Source organism: Calliphora vicina, chromosome 1, assembly GCF_958450345.1.
Source record: "Calliphora vicina chromosome 1, idCalVici1.1, whole genome shotgun sequence".
NCBI classification, from domain to species: domain Eukaryota; kingdom Metazoa; phylum Arthropoda; class Insecta; order Diptera; family Calliphoridae; genus Calliphora; species Calliphora vicina.
Window position 1 is genome coordinate 27,404,461 of NC_088780.1, and position 21,410 is coordinate 27,425,870.

The 21,410-nt window shown below is 30.7% G+C and overlaps 1 protein-coding gene across 1 annotated transcript in view; it reads right to left on the reverse strand.

The window, feature by feature from the left end:
- The window catches only part of LOC135962012 (hemicentin-1-like), a 201,783-nt gene extending 182,273 nt beyond the window's left edge, over positions 1 to 19,510 (reverse strand). Inside the window, exon 1 of the mRNA XM_065513735.1 lies at positions 19,333 to 19,510. Within this exon, the coding sequence (XP_065369807.1) occupies positions 19,333 to 19,426 (94 nt within the window). The 5' untranslated portion in view covers positions 19,427 to 19,510. The remainder of the gene's footprint in view (positions 1 to 19,332) is intronic.
- Positions 19,511 to 21,410: the final 1,900 nt, after the last annotated feature.

The following is a 21,410-nucleotide window of genomic DNA, read 5'->3' on the forward strand; positions in this document are numbered from 1 at the left end:
TTTTATTTACACAAAGCTACCAAAAAATGAAAAATTTATGTATATATTTGTTATTGTGTTTTTTCCATACATTCTCCAATACTTGAAAACCTTATTTTTCGTTTATTTATTTATATATTTATATACATACTGGCAAAGTCCTTGTTATTTATATATGGGCAATTCCATGTCATTGTACGTGACATTTGTACGCCTATAGAGTGGTATAGATTTTGCAAAAACAAGTGTATCTGAAAAATAATTTTCAGATATGTACCATTCAGAGGATACTATATTTTCAAAAATAAATAAGAATTTTCGAAACATTGTTGCGCAAAATATCGATTGAAATAAGAGTATATCGTACGCGATATAAAATGGAAGTAATTTTGTGGTACATATGGAAATATGCTAAAATTTTCGAATGGTGAGAGGGTTATGTTTTCTTCTAATTTCTTACACTAAACCAAATATTTTGCTCTTTACAAATTTTAATAAAAATAATCTGGGAATAATTTTATATTCAATAGAATTTAATATCGTACGTGATATACCGAAAGTGGCAGATTTTTCTCTTATAGTAAAACAATGTATATTCTGTAGATATATGTATACAAAAACTAAAAAAAATAAATAGAAAATATATATTCGGTTTCAGTGATAATAGCAAAAAAAACAAAACAATCAGAGTCAAATTCATTTCATACTACATGCTAATTGGAAGCTTAGTTTTCGCCGCAATCATCTTGGAAAAAAGTTTCAAGGATTTTTGTTTTTTCAGTCGTGGTTGTCATTCTCGTGGAATTGCCCATATGTATGTAGGTAGGTATGTAGGTAAGTATGAATTGGTATAAAGAATATGTAATTGTATGTAGGGATGTATAAATACATACAATCAGAATTGTACATTCATAAACATCAACGACATTGTCATGGTGAATTTTTAAAAATACATTCACAAACATACATACCTACATTCCATCATATAATAATGTCCCAGCAGTTTGAGGACACAGTCCCGAACTAGTGATTTTACATATAATTTAGGGTAGGAACTAGTTACTTCAGTAGCTACGTGACCAGTTATTTTAACACGTGCGTGTCCCAAGCAGAGGGTCAATTGTCCCTTTTTGATTACAATGAGACTGTCTAATAGCTGGTTCAAAGTAGTCAACGAATTGGATTCACATACTGGTTAAATAGCGTCAGTTACCTTACTACCTAACAAACTGTTTATTTGACACTAAAGTGACTATTGACTCCATGCTATGTTACATGGGATATCAGTATACTTAAGCAAAAATAAAAATAAACTGTGTGGGAATTATAACAAAACAATTTGTATAAAACCAGTTTGTACACTCCAGATAACTTAGAGACACTTAAGTGACAATTGTCTATACGCTAGATTACTTGGGATGTATAAAGTAACCAATTGTCTTCTCTCTACATTAAAAAGAGAACATACGTGTCAAATAACCAACCATATAAATTGGAGTCTGCCAAGTGATAAGAAATTTTAGGGATACATTGGCTACTTGCTTAACTGCTGGGTTATGCCACAATGGTATCTTCAAATGTTATGTGCTGCTGCTTTTTGTGGCATGATTGTATTGTATTGAGTATGTGGTTGAAAGGATATCAATATTTACAGTTTTGTATTCACATAATTTTAATTATCTTCTCCAAAAGTAAAAATAAAGCGAAAATCATAATAAAAACTTGATGATAAAGAGGAAAATAAGAATATTTTTATAGACGTGTAAGACAGGCACAAATAAAGCCAACTGATATTGTAATTGTGTCTGCGCTGTAAATTCGTAAAGAAATTTTCTTGTGCTTTCTATATTTATTTCAGATTTAATGAAAAAGTGTAAATAAGTGAATTAAAATAAATATATGGATTTTGTTGTTAACATTGTGTTAAAAATTGTTATTTTTTTACTGAAAAGAATAATGTGCTGTAGTGGGTTCAAAAATTGATTGAGTTTTAATTAAATTTTTTAAAAAATAAAAAGGTAATAATAAAGTTTTGCTTTATATGAAACTGTTAACATTATTTGTTTAATTATCTTTTGTAGTTACTCATATTAATTTTATTAAATTTAATAAAATTTAAAGCCTTTATAGCAAAAATTTTGCTAAATTTCGAATTACATTAAGGCATAATATTTCATGTTATTTTTTCTATATTTTTTAACAAAATTTTAATATAAAATCCACACAAAGAACAAAAAAAAATCAAGCAAGAGCGCTAGACATTGTGACACACAAAACATTTTAAAAAAATACCTAAAATACCAGCATAAAATATTCATCGTGACAATTATTTGTGAGTTAAACAACAAAATACTATTAAAATAACTTTTGATATCAAAAATGTTTTGTATTTTGTTGTGTTTAGCACAGATAACTCTGCATCAATATTTACTTAATCACTTTAGCCTTCATTGTGGATAAAAAAGCAGACAAAAAAAAAAAACTAAAAATAAAACAGTACAAAAATCCTTTGAAATACCTCACATTAAATGCCAGCCATACTCGTTCCACAAAAAATATTCACTAACAAATCACTGTATTGCGTGATTATATGAAAATATAATTGACAAAAATGGTAGAAAAAGAAAAACTAAATTATACATAAAATAACATTCTTTAAATCAACAACAATCAGAATTTTGATTTTTTTTATATATTTTTTTTTTTTTGGTATTTTTAACAGAGTGAAAAACACTGATTGAGTGAATGCATAAAACAAATAGATAGACAAACACAAAAACAAACACAAAATAAAAAGAAAAACAGTAGACATAAAATGACATGATAAATAAATATAAATGACAGTAAATTTTTTAGTTTTTTTGAAAAATGTTGATAGGTTATAATATAAACAAAAAGTAAAGATTTATAACCCTAAATAGTGGTGAAATAGAACAAATACTTTTCTATGACAGAGTTCATGGGAGTCATTTCATAGAAACCTACTTATTTGCGGCTAGTCTAGGCAAATACAGAAGCATATATCACCATGATAGATGAAAACCTGGGAGTGAAGTGTCGATACAATGCCAAAGAGACAAATACCTGAGAAGGCAATGAATTATAAAAAAACATGCCTAAATAAAGGAAGTTGTAACCAGAATGATTTATATAATCATATTTATTGATATAGAAAGACTTTTCAATAATAATGGCAAACATATAAATACACATCACCCCTTTAAAATAGATTGATCCAATGAAACACAAACCTGTAAACCATAGAATAAACGCAGTGAGAAATATCAATGTAAAAAATTAATCAGAGAAGCAGAATATAAACAAGTAGAGAGCACCGAATTATACTTAAATATATTTTTAGTTAAACAAAATTAAAATTTTTTTTAAATTGTTTTTTAATTTCTTTCTTAAATTTTTTTTAAAAAAATTTTTTTTATTTATAAAACAAAATTTAATTGGGAAAAAATTTCTGCCAAAAAAATTTTTTTTATGAAAAAAAAATCGGGTTAAAAAATATTTTTACCCATTGTGGGTCCAACTTACTATAGCCTTATATACATCGTTGCAATGGACTTTGAAATATCTATCATTAGATATCCATATTGTCTATATTAATGAGTCAGTAATCCAGATATAGATAAAAAATAGGGTAAAAACCGAGGTTGTCCCGATTTTTTCCTTATATCTCAGCCATTTGTGTGCCCAATTTGTCGATTTTATAGCAACCGAGCCGGAAGAATTCCCGATATATTGATGTATTATGAATAGAGAAGCTAATCGGGACTGATTTTTGAAAATCCCGGGGATCGGGATTTGGTAAAGAATTTCGGGAAATCTAAAACACCGAAAATTATAAAAAAGAAACGTACATAATTATGTCTTTACAAAGCATACTATTGCATCTATGGTTTCGTCTGCCTTTCTGGAAAGAATTTTGTTTCCGACATATGCTGCTACCGAAAAACATCTTTCATATTGGAAAAACCGTTTGCAAATACTTATAACAAACCTGCAAGTATTTTCCTCTTGTTCCTTCAGAAATAAAATTATCTATTTCTTTTGCAAGTTGCAATTCTACATTATAATTTTGTTTCGTTATTGTTATTTGGGTTTTTTACATTTATTAATAATATCTTTTAGCCTTTTAGCAATCGAGATAAAATCAGTTTCATTTGAAGAGGATTTAAATTGAGTTTTGTTAGATAACTTACAAAAAAATGTGAAGAATTGATTTTCCAGAGCCCCACTCTAGGAAAACAAAAAATACCGCTTTCCTTTATTAACTCTGTTGTAGCAGGAGTTGAGCTTAACAACTTTGCTGAACATCACTTTGCGATATTCGGGCATGTAGAATGTCAAAATGCATAAAAAAGGCACACAAAAATGACAATTTACCCTATTTATTTATGAAAACCGGGATTTGGAAAATCCCGAAAATCCCAGGATTTAAAATTAAAAAATCCCGGGCTTCGGGGTTTAAGAAATCCCGAAAACCCCGGGATTTTCGGGAACGGGATTCCCCGTTTGGCATCACTAATTATGAATCATGTATTTAAGTTATTTGCGGCCTATGTAAAGTCGATTTCAACATACAGGCGGACAGACGGACATGACTATATCGATTTCACTATCTATAACGATCCAGAATATATATATACTTTGTGGGGTCGCAAATGAAAAATTTAGAAATTACAAACGGAATGAAATTACAAACATGGCGAAGGGTATAAAAAGCTTGGTCAATATTAGATTTGTGGTAGACATTTTTAGAGAAGTTTAATATTTTAAAAAATACGGAACTGTTCTTCATAAATAAGCAAAGTTTTTTTTATCAATACTATCGATCGAAATACAATTGAAATATAAAGCAGCTTTAGCTATAGCTAGATTGATTGCAATGACATAATTACTAGTAAATTATTATGCAAACCAAGCAACAATGGACAACAAATATCCTGACGTAACTACTGAAGAATGTGACAGAATTCAAACTTAATATGCAAGACTAATCTGCATCACAATAACACGAGAAGGTGAACAATGGCAAGAAGTAACAAGATTAAGGAATGATCACAGAACCGATTTATGTGTTGGGTGTCTGACTTAAAAATGCAAGATTTTTTCAAACTTTTAACTTTTATTTTGAAACATTTGTACAATATAAATTTATACAAGTTATTGGACATTGTTAGGTATGAACCTTTCCCATGTTTCTGGTAACATATGGATTCCGAGCCAAAATAACTGTTCATCTTTAGAGGCCAAGAACGAATCAAGCCAATATCGGATACTCTGTTATAAAGTGAAGCGTATGCCAAAGAGATCGTCGAATCAAATAGAAGTTGGACGGGTCACAGTTTGGTCTATAAAGCGGGTGGGGAAAACATCCCAACCATTTCTTTTTAAATAGTTTTTAACAGGTATTGTAACATTCGGCCGAGCGTTGTCATGATGAAATATTACGGTTTCATGTCAATGCTCGCTTCAAGGGAATCAATTGCATTCTTTATAGGGTTCCTGTGATGATCTGGTCAGATTTTAGCAGCTCTTGGTAGATAGGACCCTTCTTGTACCACCAAATACAGAGCAGTACCTTACTGTAACTAAAGAAATTTAAATTTATAATAAGTTTTTAATAATAAATTATAAAACTTTCAATTTAAAACTATATACAAAAAACAAAAGAAGGAAAATATGAAACTCTCCTCAATAATCATAAATACTTACTTTAATAATGTTTGTTGAACTCTACACAAAGGGACCCATATTATTATAGAAAATACACTTAAACGATTATAATGTTACACCCACACTTAATACAATCATTATATAAAACAGACACTCTAACATACAACTACTCAGAACATAGATACATACAACATGTGTATGTATAAATAAATAAATACTTACAACTAACCACAAAAGGGCTCAGGAGTCTAGTACAATATAATACAAAAAGCAACCAAATAAGAATAGAAAGGAGTACTATTACGATACAACCAGTATGTCTATAGTCTAGGAAAAAAAATATTCTCATATACTTATAAATACATACTTATACCAGTATACATATATGTATACTTGTACAAGTATAATAAAGCATTAGATTGACTGGTTGGTATGTACTAAAATTATATTTTGTTACTCTTTTTCTATTAACCCTATTGGAATGGAGTAGGTATAATTGTACCTTTTAAGTTTTTAAATTGCAATAACTATATTTCCATAAGTCACAGATATCTAAAGTTCTTTGATACCTTCAAATGTTTAGTTACAATTAAATATTGGAAATTTCACCCTAAAAAGGCTGAAGAGGTACAATTGCACCTTCATTTATTTTGTATGACATGTGATTAATGAAACAAATTACTAGACAATTCATTAACCATAATGAGTCTAATTTATAATGATAAGTATATTGTACCTTTGCCAACTTTTAACGTTGTAAAATTCTTTCGTTCAACAAGGGGTTAAAACATAATATTTATATGAAAAAATTGCATAAACTGAATGATGGTAACAGTTATAGAAAACCTTTAAAGTATTAAAACCAACCATTCAACCACACCGACCAAAAACCCTATACTAGAACAAACTCTCTCTTTGTGCAGTTTCAGCATATAAAATAAATCCAAAACGAACAATCTTACATGCATATCGTCACCTAAAGTGCTAAAGGGCCTATCAACACTTTCTTAAATTTTACAGGAGGGACAAAAACAAAGTGTTGTGATTAAAAAAAAATGATTTTTTCTGCAATAAAGTTGTTATTTTTAAAAAGAGAAAGCTAAAAATTTGCGAAGTCGTGTGACTTCATGCGCTGTACCAATATCCATTAAAAACTAAATTTTGAATTTGTTGGTTATTACGGTCTTTTGCATTTCAGCTGACGATATATATGGATAATATACAGTTTTGTTCATATTATGCAAACGATATTCTTTGCCATAATATTAATAAAAACAGCAAAAATCTATTTGGCCACGTTCTACTACAAACTGTTGGAACATACGATATATGGATACAGTTATATATATGGATGTTGTTGCCTTTAGTCTAACTAAATTGTATTATATTTATGTTTTGTATGCATTTTGTTATATTAGAGGGATATCTTAATAGCTGGACAAGAGACCAGAATTAAAGACTGGAGACTAGACTAGAGACTAGACTAGAGACTAGACTAGAGACTAGACTAGAGACTAGAGACTAGACTAGAGACTAGACTAGAGACTAGACTAGAGACTAGACTAGAGACTAGACTAGAGACTAGACTAGAGACTAGACTAGAGACTAGACTAGAGACTAGACTAGAGACTAGACTAGAGACTAGACTAGAGACTAGACTAGAGACTAGACTAGAGACTAGACTAGAGACTAGACTAGAGACTAGACTAGAGACTAGACTAGAGACTAGACTAGAGACTAGACTAGAGACTAGACTAGAGACTAGACTAGAGACTAGACTAGAGACTAGACTAGAGACTAGACTAGAGACTAGACTAGAGACTAGACTAGAGACTAGACTAGAGACTAGACTAGAGACTAGACTATAGACTAGACTAGAGACTAGACTAGAGACTAGACTAGAGACTAGACTAGAGACTAGACTAGAGACTAGACTAGAGACTAGACTAGAGACTAGACTAGAGACTAGACTAGAGACTAGACTAGAGACTAGACTAGAGACTAGACTAGAGACTAGACTAGAGACTAGACTAGAGACTAGACTAGAGACTAGACTATAGACTAGACTAGAGACTAGACTATAGACTAGACTAGAGACTATACTAGAGACTAGACTAGAGACTAGACTAGAGACTAGACTAGAGACTAGACTAGAGACTAGACTAGAGACTAGACTAGAGACTAGACTAGAGACTAGACTAGAGACTAGACTAGAGACTAGACTAGAGACTAGACTAGAGACTAGACTAGAGACTAGACTAGAGACTAGACTAGAGACTAGACTAGAGACTAGACTATAGACTAGACTAGAGACTAGACTAGAGACTAGACTTGAGACTAGACTAGAGACTAGACTAGAGACTAGACTAGAGACTAGACTAGAGACTAGACTAGAGACTAGACTAGAGACTAGACTAGAGACTAGATTAGAGACTAGATTAGAGACTAGACTAGAGACTAGACTAGAGACTAGACTAGAGACTAGACTAGAGACTAGACTAGAGACTAGACTAGAGACTAGACTAGAGACTAGACTAGAGACTAGACTAGAGACTAGACTAGAGACTAGACTAGAGACTAGACTAGAGACTAGACTAGAGACTAGACTAGAGACTAGACTAGAGACTAGACTAGAGACTAGACTAGAGACTAGACTAGAGACTAGACTAGAGACTAGACTAGAGACTAGACTAGAGACTAGACTAGAGACTAGACTAGAGACTAGACTAGAGACTAGATTAGAGACTAGACTAGAGACTAGACTAGAGACTAGACTAGAGACTAGACTAGAGACTAGACTAGAGACTAGACTAGAGACTAGACTAGAGACTAGACTAGAGACTAGACTTGAGACTAGACTAGAGACTAGACTAGAGACTAGACTAGAGACTAGACTAGAGACTAGACTAGAGACTAGACTAGAGACTAGACTAGAGACTAGACTAGAGACTAGACTAGAGACTAGACTAGAGACTAGACTAGAGACTAGACTAGAGACTAGACTAGAGACTAGACTAGAGACTAGACTAGAGACTAGACTAGAGACTAGACTAGAGACTAGACTAGAGACTAGACTAGAGACTAGACTAGAGACTAGACTAGAGACTAGACTAGAGACTAGACTAGAGACTAGACTAGAGACTAGACTAGAGACTAGACTAGAGACTAGACTAGAGACTAGACTAGAGACTAGACTAGAGACTAGACTAGAGACTAGACTAGAGACTAGACTAGAGACTAGACTAGAGACTAGACTAGAGACTAGACTAGAGACTAGACTAGAGACTAGACTAGAGACTAGACTAGAGACTAGACTAGAGACTAGACTAGAGACTAGACTAGAGACTAGACTAGAGACTAGACTAGAGACTAGACTAGAGACTAGACTAGAGACTAGACTAGAGACTAGACTAGAGACTAGACTAGAGACTAGACTAGAGACTAGACTAGAGACTAGACTAGAGACTAGACTAGAGACTAGACTAGAGACTAGACTAGAGACTAGACTAGATACTAGACTAGAGACAGTTGGCAGCAAAGTTTGGAGATTACACAAAATAGAAAATGGACTTTCAATAATTCTACCAGCTGAAAGCACCGGGAGATGAACTACATGAACTATATTACAGAAGTTACCTATACAGATTTGGCCATGATAGTACACCTAGATGCTCGGAATACACAAACGAAGATGTAACTGCGCAACACATCGTTTTCAAATGTCCGCGATTTATAAACCAAAGGCATCAGCTATAGCTATGTGATGGCAAAACTCTGTCGAACGAAACATAACTGGGAGGCAGTGAAAATATTTAAAGACACTGTGAACCACTCGCTAGTGTTAGCTGAAAGAAGTGGCAAGCGGAAACAGGGTGCCCTGAATTAGTATGAGTAATACAATAAGTTCAGCATTTTGATGAAACCCTTGCGATGTAATGCCGGGGAGTAAGGGTCTGAAGAATGAGGGTGTGTTTTAGTACGTAGACTGTGAATCGTGCATGATTTTAAATACGGGTTGCGTACATTTATAAAATTTTTATGGAAAAAAAAAACGAGTGACTAGACTAAAGACATGATTTGTTTCGGATTTTATAAATATATTCTTGAAATTATTTATATTTAAACAATTAAATATAGAAAACCCAGCTCCATTATGCTTTCATCCAATATAATATTATTTATAAATATATTTGTGTATAAATAAAATGTGAAAATATCTGCATGCAAAAATGTCACTTCATATGTGTAGACTCGCACATACACATCGTCCATAAATACAAAAATAAACATATTTAGATATGAGTACCATCATAGAAAAATACACTATTCTATGTCTGTATACCCTAGTGCTAAAAATTTGTTAGGAAAACACCCTTTGGCTTTTGTGTATTTTAAATTTTATAGGGGAAAAAAAACAAGAAAAAACCCGTTAAATTCTATACATTATGTTTATAATCATTACTAAATTTGCCTGGACTCTACTCCTCCACTCATGTGTTGTTTGGTATTCGCCCTTACCACTTATGCTAACTCTTTCTCTCACTGGTGTTTTGTTTCCTGTAATAATCGTTTATATGCAACAAATATTACTATAAATTGTTGGATAATATTCCAAACACCATGACACCATCATACCCTAATCATATGTAGGTTTTATTCTGCACTCAGAGAAAAAATATAGTTGTACAAGTTATTTAACAATATTATGGTCGCTTTAATTGGTTATATGGTAGCACAATCATAATATGTTACAGTTACGATTCATATGATTGCAGCAATTGTTGTAGCGATTAAATATATGACAATCATGTATATCAGATTATGATACCCACAACTTGAGAGTGGAAGTATAATCCTTTTACTACAACCATATATATGATTGCTCCAATCAAGTCTCACAACTATAATTAACTATAATTATAATCACTTATTAATTGTCATGTTTTATTATCATATACATCCATATTATTTCTCTGGGTGTGCTAGTGTGTGAGTATGTGGAAATGTGTGTGTTTGAGTTGGTATCTATTAGGTTTTCTAATGCATACTATTAACCCCATGATATTTAATAATGTCAATATCTATTTAAAATGCTGACTCAAATTTAAACACTTACAAACTCATAGGGGTAAGTGGTGTTATATGAAGTATAATATTTATTTTAAGAAAGATTTGTTTGTATAAAAAGGGGAGATGGTAGTCAAATTAAATTGCATGTGATTTGAATAATTTGAAAAAACATTTTAAATTTAATTTTGGCAGATTTAAACGTATTTAAATAACAAACACAGGTCAACTTTAAGGAATTCTTAAAGAATCTGTTTAATGTTTATGGAGAAAATCAAAAATGTTGATGAATTTGAGGTATATGATTATGACAAGATTTAATTTTGTAGATATTTCAGTATGCTCAAACTGTTAGAGTTCATAATTTTTATTTAAACAAGTAAGAAGATATGGTCTGTCAAGCCCGACCATATAATACCCTACACTAAGTAAAAGAGCAAAAATATTTTTCTTTTAAAATTTCAATAATTTATATTTTTGAGTGATTTTCGGAAGTGGGCCTTATATGGGAGATATGACCAAATATGGACCGATCACCATGAAATTAGGTCGTGTGATTTATGTCTATATTAGAGTTAACTATGTTAAATTTTGTGTGTATACCAACATTATTAAGCGATTTATGCATGTTAAAGTGATTTTCGGAAGCGTGTCTATATGGGAGCTATGACTAATTATGGACCGATCGTAACAAAATTTGGTGACATGAATTTTGTATATATAAAACTTTTTTGGAGCGGAATTTGTGGAGATACATATATAAATTAAACATTTATGACCGATAAAGTCCAATTTCGGAAAGACATTTGTATGGGGGCTAGGTGAAATAATTTACCGATTTCAGCCAGTTTCAATAGGCTTGGTTCCTGGGCCGAAAGAATAATATGTACCAAATTTGATCGAAATATCTTCAAAATAGCGACCTGTACTCTGCGAACAATGTTTACATGGACAGCCAGCCAGCCGACCAGACGGACGGACGGACATCGCTTAATCGACTCAGAAAATGATTCTAAGTCGATCGGTATACTTTAAGGTATAATATTTTTGGGCGTTACAACTATCTGCACAAACGCATTATACCCTCCCTGTGTATAAATACAGCTTTTGCTTAATTGAGACTAAAATGTTACCGGTAACACAGGCCAAAAAAATCGAAAAAAATGTTAGAGGCTTTTTAAACTACTACAAAGTTAGTGAGCTAGGCCCTTAGAAAACTGAATTTACATAGCATTTAATCCGTGTATATAGTGCGCTTCAATCGGTTCAGTAGTTTCGGAGTTATAATAATAAATTGAAGCTAAAAATATATTTTTTACGTGAAGATTCGATTTTTTTTTGTTTTAAAAAAATCATGAAAAATCGAAAACTGCAGATTTATTGATTTATCGCAAAGCCGCATGTAATAGGAATAAAACGGGATATCGATCATAAAAATCGATGGATTTGTTTCGTATTTATTCACAAGTAAGTGAATTCGCTAATTTGCACAAAATTGTATGTGCTTACAAGAGTGTACTTTGAGTGAAAATTTTACATGAGTTTTGTTTTTGTTACAATAACAAAAATTTTGGAGAAAATTAATTTTGGTGACAGAAAAAATTGGTGAAAAAATGTTTGACGAAAAAGTCGTGGTGACACAAAAATGAGAAAATAAAAAAAGTTTTTTGTTAGAAAATCGGGTAAATTGCGTTTACGCAGGATTTTTTTTTAAATTATTAGCTTTTATTTTGAAACATTTTTAATATATAAAATTATTTAAATTTTCTGACAACATATGGATTCCGAGCCAAAAGAACTGCTCATCTTTTGAGGACAAGAACGGATCAATGAAATTTCTAATACTCTGTTCCAAAGTAATGCATATCCCAGACAGAAAGCGTTCTGCATTGATGTAAACACATAGTAGTTGGACGGGACACGGTCTGGACTATAAAGTGGGTGAAGCAAAACTTCCCAACTTCTTTATTCTAAATACTTTTTAAAAGGTATTTCAATATTTGGCCTAGCGTTGTCGTGATGGAATATTACACAGAGAAAACTGATTAGCAACCGAATTAGTTGCAAAGCAAATGATTCGGTTGCACACATATAATTTGTCGGTTCTATCAAAATAAAGTCAGTTGATAAAGAAGAATTTCGGTTGAAGCAACCAAACTTTTGTTACTTCTTCCAATATTTTATAGCCACAATTGTAAAATTCGGTAATTAAGGTAGAATCATTCGATTGGCAACAAATTCGGTTGAATCTGTTTTCTTTCTGTATGTTTTAATATCCGACCGCAAATTCTGATTTCAGCAGCTCATAATAGATAATAGATAGGATAGATAGATAGGACCCTTTTGCGCCCACCAAATACAGAGCTTACCGCCATGCATATTTGGCTTTGGTGTCAATTCGGCTGGTTGGCCGGGCTACATATACAATATCTTAGGCTTTGGGTTACTGTAATGGATCCATTTTTCATCGCATATTTCGGTGAAAAATTATTTTCTTTTCTAGCGTTCAAGCATCATTTTGGACAATGCAAAATCGTCTTTCAATTCGTATGATACCCTGTTTTTGGAGGAATCCTACTGCTCGCAAACATTTTAAAATTGTTGCTTCTGTAGCTCCAAATTATTTTGCAAGCTCTTGTTGAGTTTGACTACAATCTTCATGGAATACTGCCTCCAATTCTTGGTCTGCAAACTTTTTTGGCTGACCTGAGCGATGTTTGTCTTCCGTGTCAAAATCATTACAACTGAACCGCTCAAACCATCTCTTGCGCGTTGAAAACATGCATTCACCATAAGCTTTTGTGAGCAATCGGTTTAAAGAAGTAACGCAAAACTTCCCACATATGACGCTTTATTGGTACAAAATTGGATATTTTCGAAGAAAAAAAAAATTTTTTTTTACACTATAATGTTCGATAACTGAGTGAGAATAAATAGAAGATATGTACCCTTCAAAATGATATATAAGTTATTTAAAACAAAAACAGCTTTCGAAAGATACGCCATCTGTTATAAGTTCAGTGTTTTTAAGTCATTCACCCAATATCTCAGCCATTTGCAGGGCGATTTTAAACAGCAACCTAAGTTGGACTGTACCGGAAATGATGTATCAATCAGGTATGAAAGCTTATTACAACAGACAGACGAAAATGACTATATCGACTCCGCTATCTATAACGATCCAGAATTTATATGGAGTCGCAAATGAAAATGTATCAATTACAAACGGAATTAAAAACTGATATATACCCTTGTCACTTATGGTGAAGGGTTTAAAAATGTTGGTGAACAACTCGATGTAGTCAGTCATTTGTATACCGATTTGCTTGACTTTAAATAGCATATTAAGTTGGACTATAGCAGATATATTGCAAGATGTTTGCATAGACAACTTAGTTAAATTGATTTCTGCATTACTACTGACAGAGGTGGACGGAAAAAAGTGGTTATTACACATTTTAATGTTCAAGTGTGAAGGTCCCTCGAAAAAAAGCAAAATTTTCGAAAGATCTTGTTCTATTGCTAAAGATCTGACACAAAAAACTCTAGTTTATATTCAAAAAATCTTAAATTTAAAAAGCTATGAGTATGTTTGATTTTCCTTATCAATTCTTTCGTTTTTTGTTTCATTGTTTTAATATTGAATATTGATACACACAATAAATCATTATAATTCCTTAACTAAAACATTTGCTTTTTCGAATGTGCTTAATCACTTCAAATTCTGTATAATATCACATTTTTTCTGAATAAAAGAATTATCAAAAAATGCCTTTAATTAATACCAATTAAAACAAATTACACAATCAATTCCCAGAAAATCACATTAAAGAAATTTTAGTTTATAATGGATAAATAAACTCATATTTCTGTGAACAAATAATAATATGTAATACTTTGAAATTGTACAGCATGTGAACATAAACCAAAAAAAAACAAAGCCTAAGATATAAGCCAAAATTTCTTAGAATTATTCGTTAAGAAATTTATATAACGAATTACATACTACATAAAATCAATCAGTTGTAAATTTAACAAAATGCTAAAACTAACACCCAAGGCGTATAAGTGGTAAAACATTTTGATATGAATTAAAAATTAATCATACGCCATGACTAAGGTTTTTCACATTAAATAATAAATATTTTCGATTGTAAGTCTTTAATTTACTAAAAATCAATCATTACAACATATATGCACATAAATATAAATAAAAATAAATCATTTAAGCGTATGTGAAATGTATTTGTTCTACATGCTTGTAAAACAATATCAATCATACGCCCAAGTACTTAGTCTATATAGTTAATTGTACATGAATAATATTTTAACAGAGCTACACATGTATGCGGTTTTTGTTTTGTATATTTAAATTTATTAATTGCTGTTAAACAAGTTTAGAGTTTATTATCTGTACTCGTTTAATGCATTTATAAAATTGCTATAAAAAAAAACACTTTGGTATGTACTACAGATGTATATATGTGTAATAATATATTTATTTTGTATTGTTTATTTTGCACCTCATTTTTATTTATTATATACTCTACATATTTATGTATATAATATAATATATTATAGTTTATATAATATAAATGTACAAACACATGTTTTAAATGTGTAATTGCACAAAATTTTTAATTAAATTATACTCTTTACAATACTTTATAAAATTGCTGTTGATGAACAATAAAAACAATACAGTTTTACAAGGCTTTTTCACAACCGCAGTTTTAATTAAAATAATAACAATATTTTTATTTAATATGTTGTATGTTTGTATTGAGAATTTACAAAAATAATAATAATAATAATATGTATAGGTGTATAAAAATAAATAATGTTTAAATTTAGTGCAACTATTTAAGAGAAATTTACAGTAGAAAATATTTTGCCAAACAATACAGAATAATGTTAGCTATGTAAATGTGTGCAATTGAGCTTAGTCCCTTTTCACAAATTTTACAAGAGACAAAAAATGAAATTTTTTGAGTTGCAATTTCTACATTTTTCATTTGCGACCCCACAAAGTATATATAATCTGGATCGTTATAGATAGCTTAGTTGATATAGCCATGGCCGTCTTTATATTGAAATCAACTTTCCGTAACCCACAAATAACTTACAAACATGATTGATATATCAATATAATGGGAATAACCTCGATTTTTTGCCTATTTTTTATCTATTGGTAAATTCACAATGTCTCTTATCAGTCATATTGTCATAATTTCCTAATTTATAACGCCTCGGCGCATGTTGGTTACGATAATACAAATTAGTATTATTTGAGGTCATTTTTTGATTGAAAAGCAACAAAAACCATTGTGAAATATTAGGACATTATGACAATATGACATGATAAGAGACCTTGTGAATTGACCATATATCTGGATAACGAAGTCATAAAAAGAGGCAATGTGGTTATCTAATGATAGATATTTCCAAGTCCATTGCAACGATGTACATAAGGCTATAGTAATGTGGACCTACAATCCAGAACAAAAATTTTTTTGCCATAAATTGTGTTCACTAAAAATAATAAAAAAAAAATTTGGAAAAAATTTAAATTTGGAATTTTTTTTAAAAAAAATTTTAATTTTCAAAAACAGTTATTTTTATTTTAAAGTATAATATGTCATAAAATTACTACATTAATAAATTTAAAAAAAAAAAAAATATTTTTTTTTAAATTTTGAAAAACAATTAAAAAAAAATTAAAGATTTTGTTTCCCTAAACATATTTAAAATTTTTGTATTTTTGGTGAAGGCTATAATATAAGATTTGGTACAGTTTTTACTAATTTGGAACGATTTGAGTTTTTCAGTGGATTTGATATTTGACCGTTTTAACTTTATTATTGAATTTAAAATATCTATTATCACATAGTTAGAAGTGAAGTTTTAGGCACATTTTAATCTATGGTGTATGATTTAAAACTGCGGGATGTTTCTTTAGATTTTTTAGAATTTATTTTGAAGTATTTTTACAATATAAATTTATTTAAAATATTGGCCATTAATAGCTATAACCTTTTCCCATCATTCTAGCAACACAAGGATTCCGAGCCAAAAGAACTGTTCATATTTTGAGGCCAAGATCGAATCAAGCCAATATCGAATAATCTGCGTATCCCAGTTCTGCTCAATCGAAACAAATAGTCACCGGACGGATCAAGGTCTAGACTATAAAGCGGGACAGGTATTGCATAATGTGGCCGACTGTTGCCATTATGGAATATTACGGTTTCATGCCGCATATTCTGTATGTTTTTCGGCAAATGCTCGCTACAATCCAATCAGCTGCATCCAAGATAGATAGGACCCTTTTGCTCCCATACAGAGCTTTACCTTATTGCCATGTATATTTGGCTTCGGTGTCGATTAGGCTTTTGTTGAGTTTGACAGCAACTTTCATGTAGTAGTGCCTACAATTCTTAGTCTTTAAACTTTTTTGGCTGACCTGGGTGATCTTTAGCTTCCGTATCAAAATCACCACTTCAGAACCAAACAAATCATCTGTCGCTCATTGAAAGCAATTCAACACATTCACCATTAGTTTTGCTGAGCATTCTTCGGTGTGCTTCAGTGCCACTTTTTTTTTCAAATTAAAAAATGAAGCAAAACTTTCCGCATAGGACGCTTTGTTGGCACAAAATTCGACATTTTCGAAGCAAAAAAATCTTTGCCAAAATGAAATATAAATCAAAAACAAGTAAGAAAGTATGGTCGGTCAAGCCCGACCATATAATACCCTACATTAAGTAAAAGAGCAAAAACATTTTTCTTTTAAAATTTCAATAATTTATATTTTTGAGTGATTTTCGGAAGTGGGCCTTATATGGGAGCTATGACCAATTATGGACCGATCACCATGAAAATAGGTCGTGTGATTTACGTCTATATGAAAGTTTACTATGTTGAATTTTGTGAGTATACCAAAATTTTTAAGCGATTTATGCACCTTAAAGTGATTTTCGGAAGCGGGTCTATATGGGAGCTATGACTAATTATGGACCGATCGTAACAAAATTTGGTGACATGAATTTTGTATATATAAAACTTATTTGGAGCGAAACTTGTGTAGATACATAGATAAATTAAACATGTATGACCGATAAAGTCCAATTTCGAGGGGACATTTGTATGGGGGCTAGGTGAAATAATGGACCGATTTCTGCCAGTTTCAATAGGCTTGGTCCTTGAGCCGAAAGTAATATGTACCAAATTTGATCGAAATATCTTCAAAATTGCGACCTGTACTCTGCGCACAAGGTTTACATGGACAGCCAGCCAGCCAGCCGACCAGACGGACGGACGGACATCGCCTAATCGACTCAGAAAGTGATTCTAAGTCGATCGGTATACTTTAAGGTGGGTGTTAGACTAATATTTTTGGGCGTTACAAACATCTGCACAAACGCATAATACCCTCCCCACTATGGTGGTGTAGGGTATAAATACATTTCTCTATCTGTTTTGTACTCAAATGTACGATTGTAACGATAAATTAAATAATGTAGATGAGTGAAAAGCTAATCGTTTCGTTTTATCTCTTTGTCACTTAAAAAGTTTTTGTTCTGTTTTTGCTCATGTACAATACAATATAAAAATTTTGATTTGTTTTGTACATTTTGCAAACGTTTGCGAAATGTTTTGTTTGTTTTCATACTCTGATTTTTATAGCCTTCACCATTAGTGGCAAGGGTAGATAGCGAATGCTTCCGGCTCGGTTGCTAATTATAATCTACGAAATCGGCCTATAAATGGCTGAGATATAAGAAAAAATCTGGGATAACTTAGATTTTTGGTCTATTTTTGAAGTACATATATCTGGATTGCTAAGTCATTAATATCCAATGATAGATATTTCAAAGTCCTTTGCAACGATGTATATAAGGCTATAGTAAGTTAGACCTACAGTGGGTCAAAAGCGACAAAAATATTTTGTAACCAAAAATATTTTTCACCAAAAATATTTTTGTTATAAATTTTTTTTCAATAAAATTAAAAAAAAAAATTTTTAAAATAAATTAAAAAACAATTTAGAAAAAAAAATTTCAAAAAAAAAATCAAATTTTGTTTACCTAAAAAGTAAAAAAAAAAATGTTAAAGTATGATTTGGTGAAGGGTATATAAGATTCGTCACAGCCGAATATAGCACTTTTACTTGTTAAAGTCTTAATTTTCTCAAGTTTTTATAACTTTTTTTTAATTTTTTATAGCGAAAAAGCGGATTTTTTCACGTTACCGCAAATTTTAAATATAAATTCGACCCAGGTTATTGATAAAAAAAACTATTTTCGTTTTTTGGATAAAAAAAAAATAAAAAAATTATCTACAAACTTTATCGCGCTCTGTGGGTGAACTTTTTTGACATCCGCGAAAAAGGAATATCACTTTTTTAAATAACTTTCAATGGTATATTCGACTTTGCTAAAAAACCTTACAAATAATACAAAACTATGTTTATTTTTCACTGATGACCTCTTCGTGAAAAAAATGGATTTAATTAAGAAAATCTGTCCAAACTACAGGTGATGTAGGTTGGAATTAATATTTTTTAAATTTAATAAATTAAGAGAAAAAACAACTTACCTGGCTTAAAACCATCCGTATGCTCGTGTGTATTGGAGAAATGCAGTATGGTGACTAGTAGACTAATGCTGATGTAATGATAAAAAGGCTCCATGTTTGATTTGGTTTAGGATTATTTCTGTTTGTAAATTTCTATGTATTTAAGAAATTCGGACGGGTTTTTTTTCTATAAATTTATTTGACACTTGCTAATTAAGCTTTAAAATTTATTTGATTTGATATCTTTTCGTATTTGTTTTAAAATCTGTTCGGCAATAACTTCTAAAATGTTGCTCTTTGGTAAATTTGTTTGGATAATTTTATTTTCTTTGGCAACATTTAAACAACGTTGCCTTGTTGCTCATTTGGCTTTAGTAGACTTGATATTTTTCCTTTGCTTTTGGTTTTACACAATGGTAGGAGTAGGTATAACCTTGATGTTTGTAGATGTATGAGTAGGCTTTTATGAGGGTTTGTGTGCGAGAGAGTGTATGTATGAAAGTGTTTTACGTTTTAGCTGAATTTACGAAAAGGAAACATTAAAAATTCGTTTTGATGTGTTAATGCAAACGTTTGCAATTTGCTTGAGAGTATGTAAATAACAGTATTAGACATACATACAATATTTTTTGTTAAAATCATTCGTTATTTATATGTGTGTCTGCAGTTTGCTGTTTGTGTTGGATATGGAATATGCATAAAACATGCTAAATTGTGTTGAAATTTTTAGCACTATTAATCTTAATTTCATAGCTGAAAACATTTAAACACACACGTATTTATTTGTAAAAAAAACATGCACACAAACGAAATCAAGCCACCTTTTATTTATTAAAACGCATTTTTTTTTTGTTGATTTTTTATAATTTCTGTTTTTCTTTGTATTTCTAAATATTATTTTTTTTTTCTTTAACTTTCAGCTTTGTAGTTGTTTTTATTATTGCTTTAAATTTATAACGCCTTAAGCAAATAGAGAAAAAACCCAGCACATACAATATTGTTATTTATGAATGCTGTTTATTTCTACAGCAACAAACAATATATTTTTTTCTTTTGCATAATTTAAGGCGTTTACACGTTTTTTTTTTTCTTATTTTTTCTTTATTTTATTTATTTATTTAATACTTGTTGTTGTTCTTGTGCTACAGCTTGCTGATGACAACTTGAAAAACACTTGTAGTTTGTTTGAGCCATTTAATAGAAATTAACTTTATTATTGCACAACGTTTGTTCTCAGCTCTCAGCATTTAATTTGTATCTGCAAGTAGAAGAGCAAAAAAACATAGATAAAGAAATAAAATTAATGAAAAACTGATTGTCAAAGATGAAAGAGCTAGAAATAAGAGTAAATGAAAAAAAAGAGGTGGCAAACAAGTCAAGTACACATGTATTTACAAACATTTCTGAGAGCAAGTGTAAGTATTTGTGTTGCCATGTAAAACAAAAGGAATTTTAAATTTGCCTTTTTAATTGAAAGAAAAATAAAATCGTAGTTAAATGTTAGACAAGGCGGCAGACAGACCCTAAAGGTTAGTAAAAGAATCTACGCATTATAGGGGTATGAGAAATTTGTATTTAAATATTTGCTAATTTTTCAAAAGGAACTTAAAATTTTTCTCAAGTTGTAGTTAAGAAAATTTAAAAAAATTATTCAAAAACATTTAATATATCGATCAAAATAAAAGCGGTACTAAATCTGCCGTGAATATTTTTTCAGAAATTTCAGAGACATTTTTATCGGGTAATTTCGGTACTTTTTACCTAAGTTTACTTCTTAAAAGCTAGAGTATTGTTTCCGCACAGATAAAACTGATTCTATGAAGAAGAACTCTCTAAGTAAGAAGCAGTGTTGCCAGTTTAGCCTTTTTGAGGCTAAATTTAGCCTTTTTATTTACTCTTTAGCCTCAAAATTTTGGGTTTAGCTTCTAGCCTTTTCTTAATTTCAAAATAGCCTTTTTTGAAATTAAAAAAGGCTAAAAATTTCGAGACTAAAGAGTAAATAACCCTAAATTTATATTTGTGAACCATTTTCATTTTAATTCATTACTGATTTTCATTTAGCTTTTCAACATACTCAAGAATTGTGCAGTATTAAAAGA